The sequence below is a fragment of the Nerophis ophidion genome, linkage group LG15 (genome assembly GCF_033978795.1).
Source record: "Nerophis ophidion isolate RoL-2023_Sa linkage group LG15, RoL_Noph_v1.0, whole genome shotgun sequence".
In the NCBI taxonomy this organism is placed as follows: domain Eukaryota; kingdom Metazoa; phylum Chordata; class Actinopteri; order Syngnathiformes; family Syngnathidae; genus Nerophis; species Nerophis ophidion.
Window position 1 is genome coordinate 34,727,923 of NC_084625.1, and position 21,363 is coordinate 34,749,285.

The window sequence follows — 21,363 nt, forward strand, 5'->3', positions numbered from 1 at the left end:
AAATATCAGTACCACAATAGTATTGGCCATTAGATGAGACCAAACTAATCTAAGAGTGTTGTTTAGTATCATGGCAAACGGAAAGGTGTCTATGTGGGTGGTATTTTATGTCCACAGAGCTGTCATAAACATATTTAAAAGTGTTTTTACACTGAATGTTGGATTTATGATGAACAATTGTTACCTCTCAGAAATTTGATTTACAAGGTCAGACCCAGTTAACAGCTAATAACAAGGATTTACTGTAACATCAAGGAGTGATAGAAGACACAAACGTTAGCAATACTAGCCTTGCTATGTGAGCTACAGTGCTAACATTACACTCACATTTAGCTATATCATGCTCACTTAGGCTATGTGCCAAAGAAAAACTACATTTTAAAATGCAAACCTTTACGATGTGTAATGAAGCCTTTAATTTTTTTGGTCTGTATACACAAGTTGGGATCAAGGAGCTTGAGGTGGTATTGTGTCCATTAGGAACGTTGTTTTTTGTTCATGATATTATAAAACCCAGAACTACAAATGCATTTGAGCGCTTTTCCTCTAAAAAGTGGAGCAAACAAATGTGGGAAATTATACATTTTTCTCACATTTGGTGCTCATAAACAGGCTCTCAGGACACATATTACTGTTATAGCATCTTTAAACAATTTTTCATAAAAGGGGACCTTTAAGCATATGTTCAAAGTACTTAGGACTCGGCGGTATGACTCAAAATTTATATCACGGTATAAAATTAATCTCTTTATGTTAAGGGCATTAAACGTGGTATAAATGTCAGTGTACAATTTATAATGGAAGTGTTTCTTAATGGGTTTTGTAGTCTTTTAGCGATGCTTAATTGATTTATAAAACAATAACAAATAAGCAAAGATATCATTTTATTTGTTTGACAATGCCGCTATTATGCCCACAAATTTCTTTAAAAATAATTAATTGATTAATACAAAATACCTAGGATTAATTTAGGAAATGTTGCAGTCCTGGGTTCAAATCCAGGCTCGGGATCTTTCTGTGTGGAGTTTGCATGTCCTCCCCGTGAATGCGTGGGTTCCCTCCGGGTATTCCGGCTTCCTCCCACTTCCAAAGACATGCACCTGGGGATAGGTTGATTGGCAACACTAAAATTGGCCCTAGTGTGTGAATGTGAATGTGAATGTTGTCTGTCTATCCGTGTTGGCCCTGCGATGAGGTGGCGACTTGTCCAGGGTGTACCCCGCCTTCCGCCCGATTGTAGCTGAGATAGGCACCAGCGCCCCCTGCGACCCCGAAAGGGAATAAGCGGTAGAAAATGGATGGATGGATGGATGTTGACAAATCTTTTTAAAACTGGCTTTAAATGCATATCTTCTGAAATATGCCTTATAATAGCCACCAACTGGAGGTCACCCTTGGGCAAGGTGTAGCATCCGAATGCCCCCCCCATCAGGGTTATGATACTCCCCATGAAAAAAGCTATGAGAAGATGCGTTACACAGCCCGAAGGAAGCCCAGGGCCCTCCTCTGGAGCTAGGCCCAGAGGCAGGGCTCGTCAGTGAGCGCCTAGTGGCCGGGCTATTCACGGAGCCTGGCCGGGCACAACCCGAAGAAGCTACGTGGACACACCATCCTCTCCGCCACGTGGGCCCACCACCTGTGGTCGGAACCAGTGGGGTTGGGTGCGCTGCCAAGTGGATGGCAGTGAAAGTGGAGGCTCCAGACGGACAAATTCGGTGCAAAAGTCTACATGTGCTTTGTGGATTTGGAGAAAGGCGTATGACCGGGTCTCCCGGAGATTCGGATCCGTTTCTAGTGGAGTTGGTCTCCGCCAGGGCTGCACTCTGTCACCTGTCCTGTTTGGGATTTTCATGGACAGGATATCTAGGCAGAGTCGTGACAATGGCGGAGAGGGTATACGTCTCGGGGGGCTAAAGGTTGCGTCACTGCTATTTGCAGATGATGTGGTCCTGATGGCACCTTTGGTCCGTGACCTTCAGCTCTCACTGGATCGGTTCACAGCCAAGTGTTCAGCGGCTGGAATGAGGATCAGCATTTCCAAATCTGAGGCCATGGTTGTCAGCACGAAACCGATAGTTTGTACAGTCCAGGTAAAGAATGAGACTCTGTCCCAGGTGGAGGAGATTAAGTATCTCGGGGTCTTGTTCACAAGTGAGGGAAAGATGGAGAAGGAAATCAGCCGGAGAATTAGAGCAGCTGGGGTAGTATTGCAGTCTCTCTGCCGCACTGTTGTGACGAAACCAGAGCTGAGCCAGAAGGCAGAGCTTTCGGTCTACCGAGCTATCTACATTCTTACTCTCACCTATGGTCATTAGGTGTGGGTCATGACGAAAACAGTAAGATTGCGGATACAAGCGGCCCAAATTAGTTTCCTCAGAAGGTTGGCGGGCATCTCCCTTAGAGATAGGGTGAGAAGTTCAGTCACCCGAGAGAGACTCGCTTGGAAAGGAGCCAGCTTGGTGTTTCGGGCATCTCATGCGGATGCTTCACGAGTGTCTCCCTAGGGAAGTCCTCGTTGCATGTCCCACTGGGAGGAGAGTCCGTGGCAGGTTAAATGCGAAGATTGTATCTTGATCAAAACCACAAATTAAGTCGTTCGCACGGTGCTGTATATATACAGTCGCAATTAAAAGTTTACATACACTTGTAAAGAACATGATGTCATGGCTGTCTTGAGTTTCCAATAATTCCTACGACTCTTATTTTTGTGATAGTGTTTGGAGCACATACTTGTTGGTCACAAAAAACATTCAGGAAGTTTGGTTCTTTGATGAATTTATTATGGGTCCACTGAAAATGTGACCAAATCTGGTCAAAAATATACGTACAGCAATGTTGATATTTGATTTCACATCCCTTGGCAAGTTTCACTGCAATAAGGCGCTTTTGGTAGCCATCCACAAGCTTCTGGCAAGTTTCTGGTTGAATTTTTGACCACTCCCTCTTGACAAAATCGGTGCAGTTGAGCTAAATGTGTTGCTTTTCTGAGATGGACTTGTTTCTTCAGCATTGTTCACACGTTAAAAGTCAGTACTTTGGGAAGGCCATTCTAAAACCTTAATTCTAGCCTGATTTAGCCATTCCTTTACCACATTTGACATGTGTTTGGGGTCATTTTCCTGTTGGAACTCCTAACTGCGCCCAAGACCCAACCTCTGGGCTGATGATTTTAGGTTGTCCTGAAGAATTTGGAGGTAATCCTTCTTTTTCATAGTCCCATGTAAAGCACCAATTCCATTGGCAGCAAAACTGGCCTAGAGCATAAAACTACCACCACCATGCTTCACAGTAGGTAGTGTTCCTGGGATTAAAGGCCTCACCTCTTCTCCTCCAAATATATTGCTGGGTATTGTGGCCAAACAGCTAAATTTTTGTTTCATCTGACCACAGAACTTTCCTCCAGAAGGTCTCATTTTTGTCCATGTGATGTCAGATGAAACGAAAATGGAGCTGTTTGGCAACAATACCCAGCGATATTTTTGGAGGCGAAAAGGTGAAGCATTGAATCCCAGGAGAACCAATCCTACCTTCAAGCATAGTGGTGGTAGTATTATGCTCGGGGCCTGTTTTGCTTTCAATGAAACTGGTGCTTTAAATGGGACGATGAAAAAGGAGGATCACCTCCAAATTCTTCAAGACAATCGAAAATCATCAGCCTGGAGGTTGGGTCTTGGGCGCAGTTGGGTGTTCCAACAGGACAATGTACACAAACACACGTCAAAAGTGGTAAAGGAATGGCTAAATCAGGCTAGAATTAAGGTTTTAGAATGGCTTTCCCAAAGTCCTGATTTACATGAGTGGAGAAGAAACAAGTCCATGTCAGAAAAACAAAAAATTTAGCGGAACTGCACCAATTTTGTCAAGAGGAGTAGTCAACAATTCAACCAGAAGCTTGTGGATGGCTACCAAAAGCACCTTATTGCAGTGAAACTTGCCAAGAAGAAGAATACACTATATGGAAAATAGTAAGAAGAAGAATACACTATATAGAAAATGTATAGTACAAAGAACTACAGAGGCAGAAGGTAAGTACAAAAAGTATAAAAACAAGTTAACAAACATACTACGATCATGTAGAAAAGAATATTACAGTGAAGTATTGGACAGGAACAAAAATAATATGAGAGCAACATTCTCAATGGCATTATTAAAAATGGCACTAAGGGATTACCCCCAATACTTAGACGGAAATAAACATAATGACAACATAAAGGAAATAGTTGAAAGCTTTAATAACTACTTTGTAAATATTTGACCAAAATTGGAAGAAAGGATTCCAGACCCAGTTTCAATTGAGGACTATAATGATACCATAGAACGAAATCCCAACTCCATGTTCCTCAGTAATGTGACACAGGAGGAAATAGTTAAAATCGTGAAAAAATGTAAATCAAAGACTTCAACTGATTTTAACGGAATTGATATGGAAACGATAAAAAAGGTTATTGATGAGATCTCAGGACCATTAATATATATTAGTAACCTATCATTTCAAACAGGTACATTTCCAAACAAAATGAAAATAGCTAAAGTTGCACCAATTTATAAGACTGGAGATAAACATCTATTTACAAATTATAGACCTGTTTCTTTACTTCCACAATTTTCTAAAATCATTGAAAAACTGTTCAATAACAGATTAGAGAGTTTCATAAATAAAAATAGAATACTTGAAGAGAACCAATATGGATACAGAGCTAATGTTTCAACTTCAATGGCTTTAATTGAAATTACAGAAGAAATTACCAATGCAATACATAGTAAAAAATGTGCGGAAGCAGTGTTTATGGATCTAACTAAAGCATTTTACACAATTAATCACAATATTTTAATCAAAAAACTAGAACGATATGGCATCAGAGGGTTAGTCTTAAACTGGATAAGAAGTTATCTAACGAACAGGAAATAATACGTGAAGCTAGGCGAACACACTTCTACAACGCTAAATATATCCTGCGGTGTACCTAAGGGATCAATACTAGGACCTAAATTATTCAATCCCTATATGGATGACATTTGTAAAGTTACAAGAGATTTAAAATTAGTATTATTTGTGGATAATACAACAGCGTTTTTTTCCGAAGAGAACACACAGAGGATAATACAAATAATAACAGAAGAAATTAACAAATTAAAAAAATGTTTTGACAAAAACAGACTATCATTAAATCTCAGTAAAACTAAAATAATGCTATTTGGTAACAGTAGAAGAGAAAGTCAAACGTCCATGTAAATAGACGGAATAGAAATTGAAAGAGTAAATGAAACCAAATTTCTAGGTATAATGATTGATGATAAATTGAACTGGAAATTTCATGTAAAAAAATATACAACATAAAGTAGCAAGAAACACGTCAATAATGAATAAAGCCAAATATGTTCTCGACCAAAAATCACTTTATATAATCTCTACTGCTCACTAGTGCTACCATATCTGAGTTACTGTGTAGAAATATGGGGAAATAATCACAAAAGTACACTTCATTCACTAACAATGTTACAAAAAAGATCAGTTAGAATGATACATAATGTTGGATATGGAGAACATACAAAGCCTTTATTTATTGAATCAAAGATACTGAAATTCCACGACATAGTGGAATTGCAAACAGCTAAAATTATACACAAAGCAAACTATAACCTGCTTCCAAAGAATACACAACAATTCTTCTCAACAAAAGAGGAGAAATATAATCTTAGAGAAAAATGTAATTTAAAACATTTGTACGCACGTACAACACTTAAGACCTTCAATATATCAGTATGTGGAATTAAATTACGGAATGGATTAAGCAAAGCAATCAAACAACGTACTAATACGATCCACTTCAAAAAACTTCAAACTTAAAGTGTTTACAAAGTACAAAAAAGAAGAACCATCATAAACATTCTGATTTTATTCATTCTTTCATTCTCTAAATAATCTTGCTTATCTCATCGTATGTAATAAAACTTACTTCACCAATTATTTATTTATTTATTTTTATTGTGATTACTTATTGAGTATATTGTGAATACATTGAGAACAGGAAGTGAACCAAAGTTTTAGCAACTGTTATGTAAAAGAAAAGGAGTAAGATTAAATTAGCTCTGCTTCTTCCTACTCTTTTTCGAACATGTTGAAAAGAGAAACTGGAAATTGTGATGTATCATGTTGTATGCTTGCATGTTCGAAATAAACTCAAACTCAACTCAACTCAACATTATGTTTTTTACAAGTGTATGTAAACTTTTGATTGCAAGTGTTTAAGCTGCAACGTGGTGGAAAAACTTCAGAAAAGTTCTTGAAAGTGCTTGAATTTAACCTTGGTTAAGATGTATAAACAATGTAAGCACTGTTATTGATATTCAGTGGGGAACAAGCCTGCACATTATTAAAACATTTACACAACGCAACCAAATGTTTCTCTTCTGTCTGGAGTAGGACATCATTTCCTTGTGGTCTTTGGGGAACGACGGCACCGCGGAGGAAGGAAACGCCTCTCAGTTGGGCTTGTCCTGGCTTATCCCGCTCTGGGTGGACAGGGATCAAGAGGTACGGGCGTCTCATGTCTCATTAAAAAAAAAGAATACTTTTAGCATTCCCTACTTCATAGACAACAGACATTTTCAGTAGTCAGATCACTTGTCAGCGTTAATTTTTCCTTGCATGAACTCTTTCTGTCACAAAGTGATCATTTCTAGACACTTTTGTGGAACTAAACTAAAACCCCAAAAGACGATCACGAGGAGTTAGATATTGACAGCGAGTCACACTCTGTGTCCAAAAACAAGCTTCCCTGCACATAACATAGTGGCATAATTACTTTAACTGGCCACATTTAATATAATGAAGATATATATTTTTGTTTTTGCTGTCCTTCCTTCCAATTTTTCGCCCCAGGTGAGGTTTGCCAGTTTGGGTTTAGGTGCCACGCTGTCATCCGTGGCGAGTGGGTTCCAGGCTCTGTGCACCAGCTGCCAGAACATCAGCGGAGGCCTGTGGGGCACGTTGTTCAACATCCTGCTCGATCAGCAGGAGTGCAGCATGGTCCGAAGAGAGGTGCGCCGCTCCAGTCTGATATTTTCTCACATTTACGGGAGTTAATTAACCTAAAATAACGTCTTCGACTTTCAACTGTAATTGCAATTTAATGTAATACTGTGTTGGCCCTGCGATCAGGTGGCGACTTGTCCAGGATGTACACCGCCTTCCGCCCAAATGCAGCTGAGATAGGCTCCAGCACCCCCGGCGACCCCAAAAGGGACAAGCGGTAGAAAATGGATGGATGGATGTAATACTAGCAAATAAGATCATAAATAAAATTAATAATAAAACAAGACAACTGAACGGCAGTTATCATAATCAGCTATTTTTTAAATGTTGCAATAAAAAAAAAAAATATTATCGAAAACAATTCATATTTATTAACACACACAAAAGTACAGAAAATTGGTTCCTTTAGTGCCGGTATTGATTTCCAGGTAACGGGAATTAGTACCGTATCGGTTCATATGTGAACAGTAGAGTACCCTACCCTAATAGCTATCTGCAGATTTATAAATGACCCCACCGTATGAAATCAAACATTCTCCTTAAATGATTAATAATTCCAGCAGTGTTTGAAAATCAATGCCACATTATTATTATGTTGTAAAAGTCCTCAACTTATTTTTTTTGTAACCGATAAAAACTGGGGAAAATAATAGCTTACCTGTACTTAAAATTTCATACATTTGTTTTTTTATTGAGTTAAACGATGCTGTTGCTATTGTGTCATTTGATGATTTGAGTAATCTGATTTGCTGCTTATGAAATATCCATGTTAATATGATTAAATGTTTCTGTCATTTTGGAATACTCTATTACAGTAACCAGGGGGGAGCATCAAGTAATTTGTATTTGTGTGGCACAGTAACTTCAGATTCAAAACCTGGTATGAGAAAGAGTCATGTGTTAGCTGATACAAGCAGACAGAGGGCGCTGTTGCTGATCCTTTCAAACTTGCTAAAGTGTGTGCGTCCTTTTCTTTTCAACCCTCTTCTGTGGGTTTTTGTGTGTCCAGGCTGCGTTTATCCTGCAGAACCTGCTGGTCATGCCCATGCCCGCCAATGCAGAGGAGGCCAAGGACTCCCACTGGCAGGTCAGCAGCACTGCCAGCTAGTTAAAAAGCTTTTATGGACCATGAACTGTTTTCTCTCGAGTTGCCCCTTATTTTTGTCTCACTCCTTTCCTCTTTCCTACGCGCAAACCTTTTTTCCGCTAATTCCTACTTTTGTTGAGCTCCGTAGGATTCAAAGCTTGGAGACTTGCTCGAATTGAAATTCACAGGGCTCTCAGCATTTCCAATAAAGATAAACATTAATGTGAGAACATCAATAGCATATTATTGGACATTCCTTCTATATGCTGTGCTTATCTCCCTGACAGCACCCTTGTGTCCATGACGAGGTGTCTGGTGTGTCGGTGTTTGGTCTTCCTGCTCTCCAGGCTCTGCTTTACCACTGTCAGTATTTCCAGCACATGGCCGTATCCGCCTCCGCTTGTTATAGAGGCAGGTACGCCTTTCACCTTCAACGACCTGGTGGCGGTGCTGACAGTCGACTTAGGCCTCAGGAGAGTACTTCAGTTGGTAGGTTTCACTCCTATGTGAGTGTACATGTCTGCAGTATATATATTTTTCACTTTTTAATGTTGGGGATTTTTTTTCTTACAGTATATCAAGGCACAACACTCTACAAATTAAACTTCAATACACTTTAGAGTAGTCAGCGTACAGGTTGAGCTACTCTACAGTATGTCCACCGAAAGACCCATTATACAGCCACTGAACCCTATAAACAGCTGGCAACACCACACAACATAATTGTGTCATGGTGTGGGGCTGCAAGATAGCTGCCAGCAATAGTGCCATCCATCCATTTCCTACCGCTTATTCCCTTTGGGATTGCGGGGGCGCTGGTGCCTATCTCAGCTACAATTGGGCGAAAGGCGGTGTACACCCTGGACAAGTCGCCATCTCATCGCAGAGCCAACACAGATAGACAGACAACATTCACACCCACATTCACACACTAGTGCCAATTTTAGTGTTGCCAATCAACCTATCCCCAGGTGCATGTCTTTGGAAGTGGTAGGAAGCCGGAGGGAACCCACGCCTTCACGGGGAGAACATGCAAACTCCACACAGAAAGATCCCGGGCCCGGGATTGAACCCCAGACTATTCAGGACCTTCGTATTGTGAGGCAGACGCACTAACCCCTTAGCCACCGTGAAGCCCGCCAGCAATAGTGAACTATGGTTAATTAAAGGTAACATTAATTACAGTGGAACCTTGATTCACGAAGAAAGGCCAAATAAAAATATACTTTGGTGTACGAACCTTGTCTTAGTTTACGGATGTTTAGTCAAGCATTGTGTGGTTTGCAGTGCAACAATTTTGTGCTTGGCAGCACAGCCATTGTGGGCGGGCTGATCGATCTTGTGTGCTCATTCAATCAGCCCAACAGTGCTGTCGTTAGCTACTGTGCTAGTGAGTTTGTTGTGTGCTTTTCAGCTGTTTGTATTTTTTATTTTAACCTTTTTACAGCATTTTTCTAGTTATGCTAGCTCAATGTAAATCCAAATAAATCAGTGGATAATAGATGTGTGGTTTGAAACATTCAGTATCCGTAGCGTGGCTGACACTGCCTCCCCCCCTCTCTGCCGTCGCATGCCAAGAAGATTAAAAGTAAAGTAGATTTTATTCACAAGGCGAGTGAGAGTGTGTGTGCATTTTGGCAGGGCAGCTGCCGGTGAGGACAATTCAGCCAGCCCTTGTATATTGTGTTCAAAGTGTATCAAGTTTTACTAAAATATGGACTTTTGTCATGGCTAGAATTCATTCATGTTTACATTGTTTCTTATGGAGAAATTTGCTTCAACATATGAACTTTTCTTTTTACGGTGTTTATTGAAGAACCAATTAAGTTTGTAAATTGAGGTTTCACTGTAATTAATGTCTTCTTTAATTAACCATAGTTCACTTTAGCTGGCAGCACTCATGCAGCTCCAGACCATGACACAATTATATTGCGTGGTGTTGCCAGCTGTTCATAGGGTTCATTGGCTGTGTAATGGGTCTTTCAGTGGACATAATGTACAGTAGCTCAACCTGTACACTGACTACTCTAAAGCGTATTGAAGCTTAATTTGAAGAGCGTTGTCACTTGATATACTGTAATAAAAAAGCAGTAAATCTTTACTATGTTACATGCTGTACACTGACTTCTCTAAAAGCATCATGTTTCCTTTCCATAGTAATATACTTTGAAAAGGTTCTTGCTTCAACATGAGGGGCATATTCACTTCATACTGTATGTTAAATATGTCCCTTTTAAAAGCTGTAAAGTGACAAATGTTCTCTCTTTGCTCGTTCAGTTTCAGAGAATTCCCTGCACTTTTGGAGAAGTGCCAAAACGGCAGAAGCAGCAGCACCGCTGACTGCCAACTCCAGCAGACCGTCCAGCTCCTTGTCCACGTCAAGCACCCTGGTTAGCTTAGGCTTTCACATTGAAATTTTCCTGCAAATAAAAACATTTTGAGCTAAAATCCATGGTGTTTGTGACAGATAAGAGGTTCGGGGTCTCAGACGTCCAGGGCTGCATCCCCTATGAGCTTTACAGGTGATGCTCCTGCCAATAGGCTAATGACGCAAGGTACTACTCAGTGCACAACATTGCAACTATTGACTCGGACTTTAAATATTTTTTTGGTAGAAGGTTGTTAGGATTGCAAATCAAAGTTTATTATATACCTGTGGTACCCATAGTTGGCTTGCCATCCCATTTCTTGACACCAAAATGGCAAGATTGCCACAAAATGTATTGAGCTCTGCATTGACGTCTCTTAGGCCAGAGCAACACGGACACTAGCGACTCCGTTGCAACGCTAGTTTCCAAACAAGGCCAGCCTTCGACAACACAGCCCGTAGCCATGGTCACCCCTGATCTCCTGGTGGCCCACTGCGGCCTGATGATGAACCTGCTTGCCATTTTGCCAGATTTTACCCTGACAGCCATTCGACAGAACCAGCTACTGCAAGCACTGGCGAGGTACAGTAGGAAACTATATGATTGATTCCTCCTGAATCAGTATGCTTAAACATATTTTTTCTGCTTCCAGCTTGGTGGCAATTGAGCCCATTGAGAAATGTCTCCGTGAACTAAGGGTACCCAACATCCTTCCTGGAGAGAGAGAGGATATAAAGAGTCAGGTGACACAGCAGCAGTGTGCAGATTTTGGTACTTCCTTTCTAATGTTGTGCATGGGGTATTGAACTATTTTACCCTCCTGTGTTTTCCCAGCTTGTCACACTTCTTCAGTTCCAGTCCAGCTTCTCCATGCTGCTGCATTCATGTGTTTCACTGAGCCCAGAGCTGATTGGCCAAATGGACTTCCTGAAGCAATTATTGACCACCCTTGTGTCAGCTCTCACACTGGACACAACAGGATTAGGTGCGAGCCTTATAATTTCTTGTATCTCTAAATTATATCCACTGGTTGTAAGTCCTTCTAATTGGTGATCATGTGCGTTCTCTTTGCAGATGCAGGTACACGCAACACTATCTTCGCAAGCTGGGTGGACGTGTTTACGCTAGTGGCTACTCTGGTGAGGAGGGACTGTTCTGCATCTTACCCATCTGTCTCTGCTGCGCTGGGGAGACACTGGCGGATGTTCACAGGTACTGTTTTATATAGTCATCTGCAGAAGTAGCAATCACATGTTATCGGCCATACTGTCACTGTCCATTGAACACCTCAAATCTACCAAGTAATTTTAAATTGTATTTGACAAAAAAACAAAAAACATCTGCTTTTCTCTGGGTTTCAAAGGAAAGGAAAAGCCCACAAAAATAGAGATAAATTGGTACCTGTATCCAATAACACATTTTCTGGACGATGTATTGTCCTACCAAATTTTGTTGATAAACAATAATATTTTCAGCAATATGTTGAGAACAAATTAAACACTAATGTAATCATAATATACGGTATAACAATATTAATGTAAGTAACCCTTTTGGGTGCATTAACCTTTTATTTTGGTTAGTGTTTTTTTTACCATTGTAATTGAAAGGTCACTATTTTAAATAAGTAAACAAACACTAAAACTAAAGTGGACTTTTAATCTCTCCTAGAAAAAATTGCACATGAAGGGCACCTATACTGCAAACCAACTTTTCTTACCTGACGGTACCTGCTTTTGTGTATTTTGCGAAAAACCCAAAATGTTAAATTAAACCATTGAGGCATTGAGGAGATGTTGTAAAATTATCTTGCCTTCCGTCACACTTCCACCAAACAAGCCGGTTGTAATATGCTCTGACTTGTGACGCCCGCAACCAACCCCCAAGACAGCCTCTCGCTGGCTTAGGGGTTGGTTGTGTCCTGCTTCTCCCGTGTCTTGCCCTCTATTGGGTGCATCTGTCTACGGCCCAACGTTGGCCTGCCCGGTTGTGCTGTCTTATTTTTTCATTTTTCTTACCCCTCCGGTTTCGCCAAAAACATTAAATAAATCCATTTAATACAGTCAAATACAAATAAGGCAACAAGAGACGTATCACACGCTTCTCTTTTGTACAGTAAATCTTTACAGCAGATATGGGCATCTACATCAATCAATCAATCAATGTTTACTTATATAGCCCTAAATCACTAGTGTCTCAAAGGGCTGCACAAACCACTACGACATCCTCGGTAGGCCCACATAAGGGCAAGGAAAACTCACACCCAGTGGTCAATTGTACGGAATATGTACTGTACTGTGCAATCTACTAATAAAAGTATCAATCAATCAATCAAAAACGTCGGTGACAATGATGACTATGAGAACCTTGGAGAGGATGTCGAGCGGGTCATCAACAATAGGATTTGTCTGAGTGGCGAGACAGGACATGTTAAAAGATAAATAAATAAATGAATATATGGTAGAAATTTACCCAAAGATCTTTGTGTGAATCTGCAATTTCTACTTTATGTGCCAGCGTTTGTAGTTCGCATGACAACATTCCCAAAGTACGATCCAAAGAACGAAAATTCTCTGTTATTGGTTGCAATAGCCAACACAGGTCACTACACACAACTACAATCTCTTCTGAATAACTAAAAAACTGCCTGGCTAATTTTTTGGTTTCACAGCAATGTTCCTTCAACGGGGAAAAAGTATCTCTTTGTGTGTGCCAACCACTTCCAAGATTCCTGATTCCCAAACTTGCGGCAATATAAATATGAATTTTTCCAAAAGCTACTTTTAATAGCGGAGTCAGTGTTTACTCTTTATGGCAATTGATTATGTACATGACAATCAGCCGCTGACCTACTTATCTCTATGGCTTCGGCTGCTTTTGAGTGCCCAGTTTAAAATGATTTGCGATGCGCGTCATTTTCTTTGCAAAGGGTTACTTTTGCATCAATTGACGAGCACATAGGTTGATGACGTAATTCACATTTTTCAGAAGGGCCTCCACATGGAAAATTTCGGGTCTGCATGAAGACGACGAAAAAATCCACATGCAAAATTTTATGTCACGAGGCCATAAAGAAATATATACAAAGTTAAGTTAGTATCACTTTACTTATATACTGTATACCAGCATTTGTATATATGTCTGCTTTTAAAATCCTGAAATAGGAAGTCAGTCTGTAAATTCCATTATAGTTTTTGAATGTCTTTTTGAGGCGGCAGCCATGATGCTTTCTGCTGTCATTTGTTGCTCGGTGCCATCATTTGTGTAACATTTCATTCAGAAAAAAACTCCACTATGGTCAGATAGTCCATCCATCCATCCATTTTCTACCGCTTATTCCCTTTCGGGGTCGCGGGGGGCGCTGGCGCCTATCTCAGCTACAATCGGGCGGAAGGCGGGGTACACCCTGGACAAGTCGCCACCTCATCGCAGGGCCAACACAGATAGACAGACAACATTCACACTCATATTCACACACTAGCCAATCAACCTATCCCCAGGTGCATGTTTTTGGAAGTGGGAGGAAGCCGGAGTACCCGGAGGGAACCCACGCATTCACGGGGAGAACATGCAAACTCCACACAGAAAGATCCCGAGCCTGGATTTGAACCCAGGACTGCAGGACCTTCGTATTGTGAGGCAGACGCACTAACCCCTCTTCCACCGTGAAGCCTGGTCAGATAGTATCATTGTATAATGCGCAGCTTTGGTAAATGGGTTATACTTGTATGGCGCTTTTTACTTCAAGGTCCTTTAGGTGATTTGACACTATTTCCACACACACACACACACACACACACACACACACACACACACACACACACACACACACACACACACACACACTCTGATGGCAGAGGCTGTGAAGGCCCTAACCAGGACCCATCAGGAGCAAGGGTAAAGTGTCTTGCTCAAAGACACAACAGACGTGACTAGGATGGCGAAAGCTGGGAATCGAAACTAGGAACCCTCATGTTGCTGGCACGGCCGCTCTACCAACCGAGCCACGTAAATAAATTGTTTTCAGATTGCCTTTTCATAAAGGTGAAAACCACATTTAAAAAGTCCAGGAAATATGGACGCTAAGACCAATTTTTCTAGGAATTTTAACATTTATACTCAATTCATCCATCCATCCATGCATCTTCTTCCGCTTATCCGAGGTTGGGTCGCGGGGGCAGCACCCTAAGCAGGGAAGGCGAAACTTTCCTCTCCCCAGCCACTTCGTCCAGCTCTTCCCGGGGGATCCCGAGGCGTTCCCAGGCCAGCCGGAAGACAGTCTTCCCAACGTGCCCTCGGTCTTCCTCGTGGCCTCCTACCGGTTGGACGTGCCCTAACCACCTCCTTAGGGAGGCGTTCGGGTGGCAACTTGACCAGATGCCCGAACCACCTCATTAAACAATTAAACAATTCAATATTATTATTTTTCCATTATGTGATTTTCTGTAGTTTACTTAATGATTTTTTTTTTAATATGCATTTATGACAAATAAGAAGGGAGCTTCACGGTGGCAGAGGGGTTAGAGCGTCTGCCTCACAATACCAAGGTCCTGAGTAGTCAGGGTTCAATCCCGGGCTCGGGATCTTTCTGTGTGGAGTTTGCATGTCCTCCCCGGGACTGCGTGGGTTCCCTCCGGGTACACCGGCTTCCTCCCACTTCCAAAAACATGGACCTGGGGATAGGTTGATTGGCAACATTAAATTGGCCCTAGTGTGTGAATGTGAGTGTGAATGCTGTCTGTCATCTGTGTTGGCCCTGCGATGAGTTGGCGACTTCCACCTGATTGTACCTGAGATAGGCACCAGCGCCACCCACGACCCCAAAGGGAATAAGCAGTAGAAAATGGATGGATGGATGGAAGAAGGGAGCTATGTTGTTTTGAAATTTGCTTTTCAAAATGCAAGTCACACATTTCTCTATTGTCATAATGGATAATCCAGGACAAAAAAGGCAATTAATTTTTGGACTACAAAAATGGTTCAAATACAATGGTTCAAATACCATTGAAAATCTTTTTACTAGGTCTTTGCAATGGTGTCATTTTGAAATATATTTTTTGTCACACAATTAAATGGAAGAGACAATGAAACGGTAAGTAATTAAAAGAGATTGCCAATATGTAATTTAAGCAATTTAAGATCCATTTGTTGTGTAGCTTGTCAATTAGCCTTCTAATGTAGAACAACAGCAGTAATATAAAAACTTTTCCTAAAGTTCCTAAAAACTACTTTTAAGGATAAGATTAATGAGGTGATTAACACAACACGAACCATAGAGACGCGCTCATTTTTAGCCTTTTTCTGACGTTTCTTTATAGGTTCCTTTTTGCTCCGGGTCTGACCGTGGCTCGTACGTATTGGATGCTATAATCTGTTGCTGTTGACATTTATGTTGCAGCTCAAAGGTTGAATATACAGTACTTAGATATTATTCAGTATCTTCCGGGAAGTTTCTCTCTCAAACTACACATATGGTCGCCGGGGCGGGACAAAGGTTCACCCCAGTGAGAAGGAGGTTGATTTGTATCTTAACAACTTTGCCTTTCAAAGTGACTTGTTTCCAGAAGCAGCCAGCAAGTGGCTTGAAGATGTGTCTATGTAGGTCCCCTTTAAATAAATATTGAACATCTTGAAGTGCAGTTTTTTTCCTTAGTTGGAAAAACTGGGTTGGGTGTTTTTGGGCAATTTTTTTTAGACAAATGTATTGTACTGTCTTTGCAATCATATTTTTTACTCCTAATTCTTCTCATGAGCGAGCCGCGACGAGCAAGACTCTGTCGCTGTCGAAAGCTAGCAGTCCCGCCTCCACTTACCGTGACTAAGATTGTAGATGCCGGGCAAAGAGGATTCACTCCCTTCATTTAATTCAGCTATTGAACGAAGCCACTCTGGTGCTGTGAGCTTTGCACAGAGCGCTGAACCTCTTGCACCCTGTTTGAAAGATAGCATAACTTGAAATATCCACTTTTTCAGCGTCATTACTTGCTTTTCGAAGCCTTATTGACCAGCCGGCACTGTTGCACATGTTGGATCTAATGAAACAGGAAGACGCCAATTAGAAACCAATAAAAAGGTTTTTGAATTCCTCTTCAGTCTGCTGGAAAAGGCAAATGCTTTACATTATTATTGTTTCAGGGAACTGCTGTAGTTGTTTGTCATGAAGGAAATTCTACTTTAGTAGTCTATTTCTTATAAAAAAGGTATTATTTCATATTAAAATTGTTGTGTTCTGGGTGAGGCCAAGCATGGATTAAATTGATTTCTATAATTTTTAATAAAAGCCTCGTATTTTGAGTGTTTTGATTTACTTTAATATATATATATATATATGTATATATATATATATATATATATATATACACATACATACATACAGTGGGGCAAAAAAGTATTTAGTCAGCCATCGATTTTGCAAGTTCTCACACTTAAAATGATGACAGAGGTCTGTAATTTTCATCATAGGTACACTTCAACTTTGAAAGACAGAATTTGAAAAAAAATCCAGGAATTCACATTGTAGGAATTTTAAAGAATTTATTTGTAAATTATGGTGGAAAATAAGCATTTGGTCTCTTCAAACAAGGAAGATCTCTGGCTCTCACAGACCTGTAACTTCTTCTTTAAGAAGCTCTGTCCTCCACTCGTTACCTTTATTAATGGCACTTGTTTGAACTCGTTATCTGTATAAAAGACACCTGTCCACAGCCTCACACAGTCAGACTCCAAACTCCACTATGGCCAAGACTAAAGAGCTGTCGAAGGACACCAGGAAAAGAATTGTGGACCTGCACCAGACTGGGAAGGGTGAATCTACAATAGGCAAGCAGCTTGGTGTGAAAAAAAATCAACTGTGGGAGCAATTATCAGAAAATGGAAGACATACAAGACCACTGATAATCTCCCTCGATCTGGGGCTCCACGCAAGATCTCATCCCGTGGGGTCAAAATGATCATGAGAACGGTGAACAAAAATCCTAGAACCACACAGGGGGACTTGGTGAATGACCTACAGAGAGCTGGGACCAAAGTAACAAAGCTTACCATCAGTAACACACTACGCCGACAGGGAATCAAAACCTGCAGTGCCAGACGTGTCCCCCTTCTTAAGCCAGTGCATGTCCAGGCCCGTCTGAAGTTTGCCAGAGAGCACAATGGATGATACAGCAGAGGATTGGGAGAATGTCATGTGGTCAGATGAAACCAAAATAGAACTTTTTGGTATAAACTCAACTCGTGGTGTTTGGAGGAAGAAGAATACTGAATTGCATCCCAAGAACACCATACCTTCTGTGAAGCATGGGGGTGGAAACATCATGCTTTGGGGCTGTTTTTCTGCTAAGGGGACAGGACGATTGATCGGAGGTTAAGGAAAGAATGAATGTGGCCATGTATCGTGAGATTTTGAGCCAAAACCTCCTTCCATCAGTGAGAGCTTTGAATTGTTGACCAAATCCTTATTTTCCACCATAATTTACAAATAAATTCCTTAAATCTCCTACAATGTGAATTCCTATATTTTTTATTCCACATTCTGTCTCTCACAGTTGAAGTGTACCTATGATGAAAATTACAGACCTCTGTCATCATTTTAAGTGGGAGAACTTGCACAATCGGTGGCTGACTAAATACTTTTTTGCCCCACTGTATGTATACATATATATATATATATATATATATATATATATATATATATATATATATATATATATATATATATATATATATATATATATATAAAAAACCTAGTATGCCTGAGTGAAGCCCGCACCGCCAACAAAAAGCTTGGAGTATAGACACGGCCCTGACACAGATCCCAGTATTTTCTCCCACGCTTCACAACTGTGTGAATTGTAATTCTATGTCTTTAAATACACCCCCGCTCTCATTATTGATAGCTCAGCAGTGACTTCTAATGAAGCCATTAAAAACAATAAACCCTTTTTGTGTTTTCGTGGCAATATTTGTTCCTAGTATTATCTTGTCGCCATACATGCTGAAGTGATCCATCAGAACACAAAACCTCAGTAGTGAATTAATATTGGATGGAGGTATTTCACCACTGGATATGTTATTTGTCTACTGTATCATTTATTAAAAAACATATTTCTTGTGCTCTTGTGTGCAGGAACTATTATATTGTGTGTACATGAAAAGTTTGTGGATCCTCTCCTGCACAAAGTGGCTTTGCACTTTCTATCCACCATTTTCGCAGAGGAGACAAAAATGCGAGAACAACAGGTCACAAAGTTAAACCCGGGCTGTGCCATTTTAGCTGACGTGCTGAGTGGTCAGTCTGCCAGCCAGCTTTGTGAATTGCTGATGCAGGTAATGTATTTTATTTTGTTAAATCTTCCAAAATGACACCTCTCATCTTAATTATGTTCTATTTTTAATGTTAGAGTTTTGAAAGGCGAAATCTTCAGGATCCACTTAAAAAGTTGACAGCCATCGCACTAATGACTCTACTAGCTAGCAGCGCTGCAGCACAGAACCATGCTGCCAAAGGTATTGAGTCTTCACCTGTACTGTGTTTACATATATAATTTGATAAGTTACAAAACCAAAAACCAGTGAAGTTGGCACATTGTGTAAATTGTAAATAAAAACAGAATACGATGATTTGTAAACACTTTTCATCTTATATTCAATTGAATAGACTGCAAAGACAATATGTTTTACAGTTGTGATCAAAATGATTCAACCCCCACACAATTTTGGTGTTTTAGCAAGTTGGAAATTTATTCCGTATTTTGTTTATAGTCATATCAAATAAAGATGTGTCAAATAGACAAATGCAAGTTAAGTTATAACACTGTATTTTACAAAATACCAAAAAGGGAAATTTTTCTTAATATCGCATTGACAAAATTATTCAACCCCCTAGTTACATGTATCTTTAGTACTTAGTAGAACACCCTTTGGCAGTAATTACATCCTTCAAACGTGATACGTAAGCTTCTTGCAACCATTTACAGGTATTTTAGCCCATTCCTCTTGGGCAAAGGCCTCCAGTTCATTCATATTCTTGGGCTTGCATGATGCAACTGCCTTCTTCAAGTCCCACCACGGGTTTTCTAAAGGATTTAGGTCTGGCGACTGTGAAGGCCACTCCAGAGTCTTCCAGCCCTTCTTCTGCAACCACTCTGATGTTTATTTGGAGGTATGCTTGGGATCGTTGTCCTGTTGGAAGGTCCAACGTCTCCCAAGCCTCAGCTTCGTCACTGACTTCATGACATTTGCAGCTAATATATCCTGGTAGGAAATAAAATTCATAATACCTTGAACGCGCTGGAGATTCCCGGTACCTGAGGCAGAGAAACAGTCCCAGAGCATGATTGATCCCCCACCATGCTTAACAGTAGGCAAGGTGTTCTTCTCTTTGTAAGCTTCATTTTTGCTCCTCCAGACATAACGTTGATTCATAGGCCCAAAGAGTTCCACTTTTGTCTCTTCACTCCATAGAACAGTTTCCCAAAACCTTTGGGGTTTGTCCAGATGATTTTTGGCATACTGGAGTCTATTTTCTTGTACCTAGTAGTCAGAAGTGGGGTGCGCCTGGGAGTTCTGGCATGGAGGCTTTCATCTCGTAGTGCGCGCCTTATTGTCAGGGACGAAACCTGCAATGTCCTGTTGTAGTTCCTCAGCTGTTACCCGGGGGTTTTTCACCATTGTACGCTTCAAATACCGGACAGCAGTTGCACACAGCATCCTCTTTCTACCACGCCCAGGTAGTTTTCCACTGTGTCTTTAGCTTTAAACTTGCGAATTATGCTCCCAACTGTGTCTCTTGGAATGTGTAATGTCTTTGCTATTTTCTTATATCCATATCCTTTCTTATGAAGATAAATTACCTCCTCTCTTGACTTCTTTGACCACTCCCTGGACTTCACCATGTTGCAAATACACCATTGACCATCTACAAGAAGCTGAGCGTCAGTCTTTTTCAATCAGTTTAATTGTTGGTGGTTATGGTTCTAATCACATCTACGGGTGTTTTCAACACCTGATTGAAAAGACCTTGTTCAAATTCTGTTAAGAGTTATGATCTTTAAGGGGTTGAATAATTTTGTCAAAGAGATGTTAAGAGAAATGACACTGTTTGGTATGTTACAAAATATATTGTAATTCAAGTTGCATTCGTCTATTTAATGCATCTTTATTTGATATGACTATAAACAAATTACGGAATAAATGTCCAACTTCCTAAAATACCAAAATTGTGTGGGGGTTGAATAATGTGATCACAACTGTATGTTTGAGCTGAGAAACGTATTGTTTTTTTGCAAATAATAATTAACTTAGAATTTAATGGCAGCAACACATTGCAAAAAAGTTGGCACAGTGGCATTTTTACCACTGTGTTACATCGTCTTTACTTTTAACAACACTCGTTTGGGAACTGAGGAGACCAATTTTTTAAGCTTTTCAAGTGGAATTTTTTCCCATTCTTGTTTGATGTACAGCTTAAGTTGTTCAATAGTCCGGGGTCTGTAGTGTTGTATTTTAGACTTCATATTGCGCCACACATTTTCAATGGGGGACAGGTCTTGACTACACGCTGGCCAGTTTAGGTCCCACACTCTTTTACTATGAAGCCACGCTGTTGTAACATGTGCAGAATTTGGCTTGGTGTTGTATTGCTGAAATAAGCAGGGGCATCCATGATCACATTGCTTGGATGGCAATATATGTTATTCCAAAACCTGTAGGTACCTTTCAGCATTAATGGTGCCTTCACAGATGTGTAAGTTACCTATGCCTTGGGCACTAATACACCCCCATACCATCACAGATGCTGGCTTTTGAACTTTGTGCCTAGAACAAGCCAGATTGTTATTTTCCTCTTTGCTCCGGAGGACACAACGTCCACAGTT

The 21,363-nt window shown here is 40.5% G+C and overlaps 1 protein-coding gene across 2 annotated transcripts in view; it reads left to right on the plus strand.

Annotated features, from left to right (window-relative positions):
* The window catches only part of rttn (rotatin), a 134,592-nt gene that overhangs the window by 88,151 nt on the left and 25,078 nt on the right, over positions 1 to 21,363 (plus strand). The window contains exons 30-41 of one of the 2 annotated variants that reach the window (XM_061922064.1): positions 6,425 to 6,535; positions 6,884 to 7,042; positions 8,046 to 8,123; positions 8,411 to 8,612; positions 10,401 to 10,513; positions 10,591 to 10,678; positions 10,873 to 11,074; positions 11,145 to 11,235; positions 11,327 to 11,477; positions 11,567 to 11,704; positions 18,615 to 18,814; positions 18,889 to 18,994. In XM_061922064.1, the coding sequence (XP_061778048.1) occupies positions 6,425 to 6,535; positions 6,884 to 7,042; positions 8,046 to 8,123; positions 8,411 to 8,612; positions 10,401 to 10,513; positions 10,591 to 10,678; positions 10,873 to 11,074; positions 11,145 to 11,235; positions 11,327 to 11,477; positions 11,567 to 11,704; positions 18,615 to 18,814; positions 18,889 to 18,994 (1,639 nt within the window). The remainder of the gene's footprint in view (positions 1 to 6,424; positions 6,536 to 6,883; positions 7,043 to 8,045; positions 8,124 to 8,410; positions 8,613 to 10,400; positions 10,514 to 10,590; positions 10,679 to 10,872; positions 11,075 to 11,144; positions 11,236 to 11,326; positions 11,478 to 11,566; positions 11,705 to 18,614; positions 18,815 to 18,888; positions 18,995 to 21,363) is intronic. The other variant, XM_061922065.1, reaches the window with a different exon arrangement.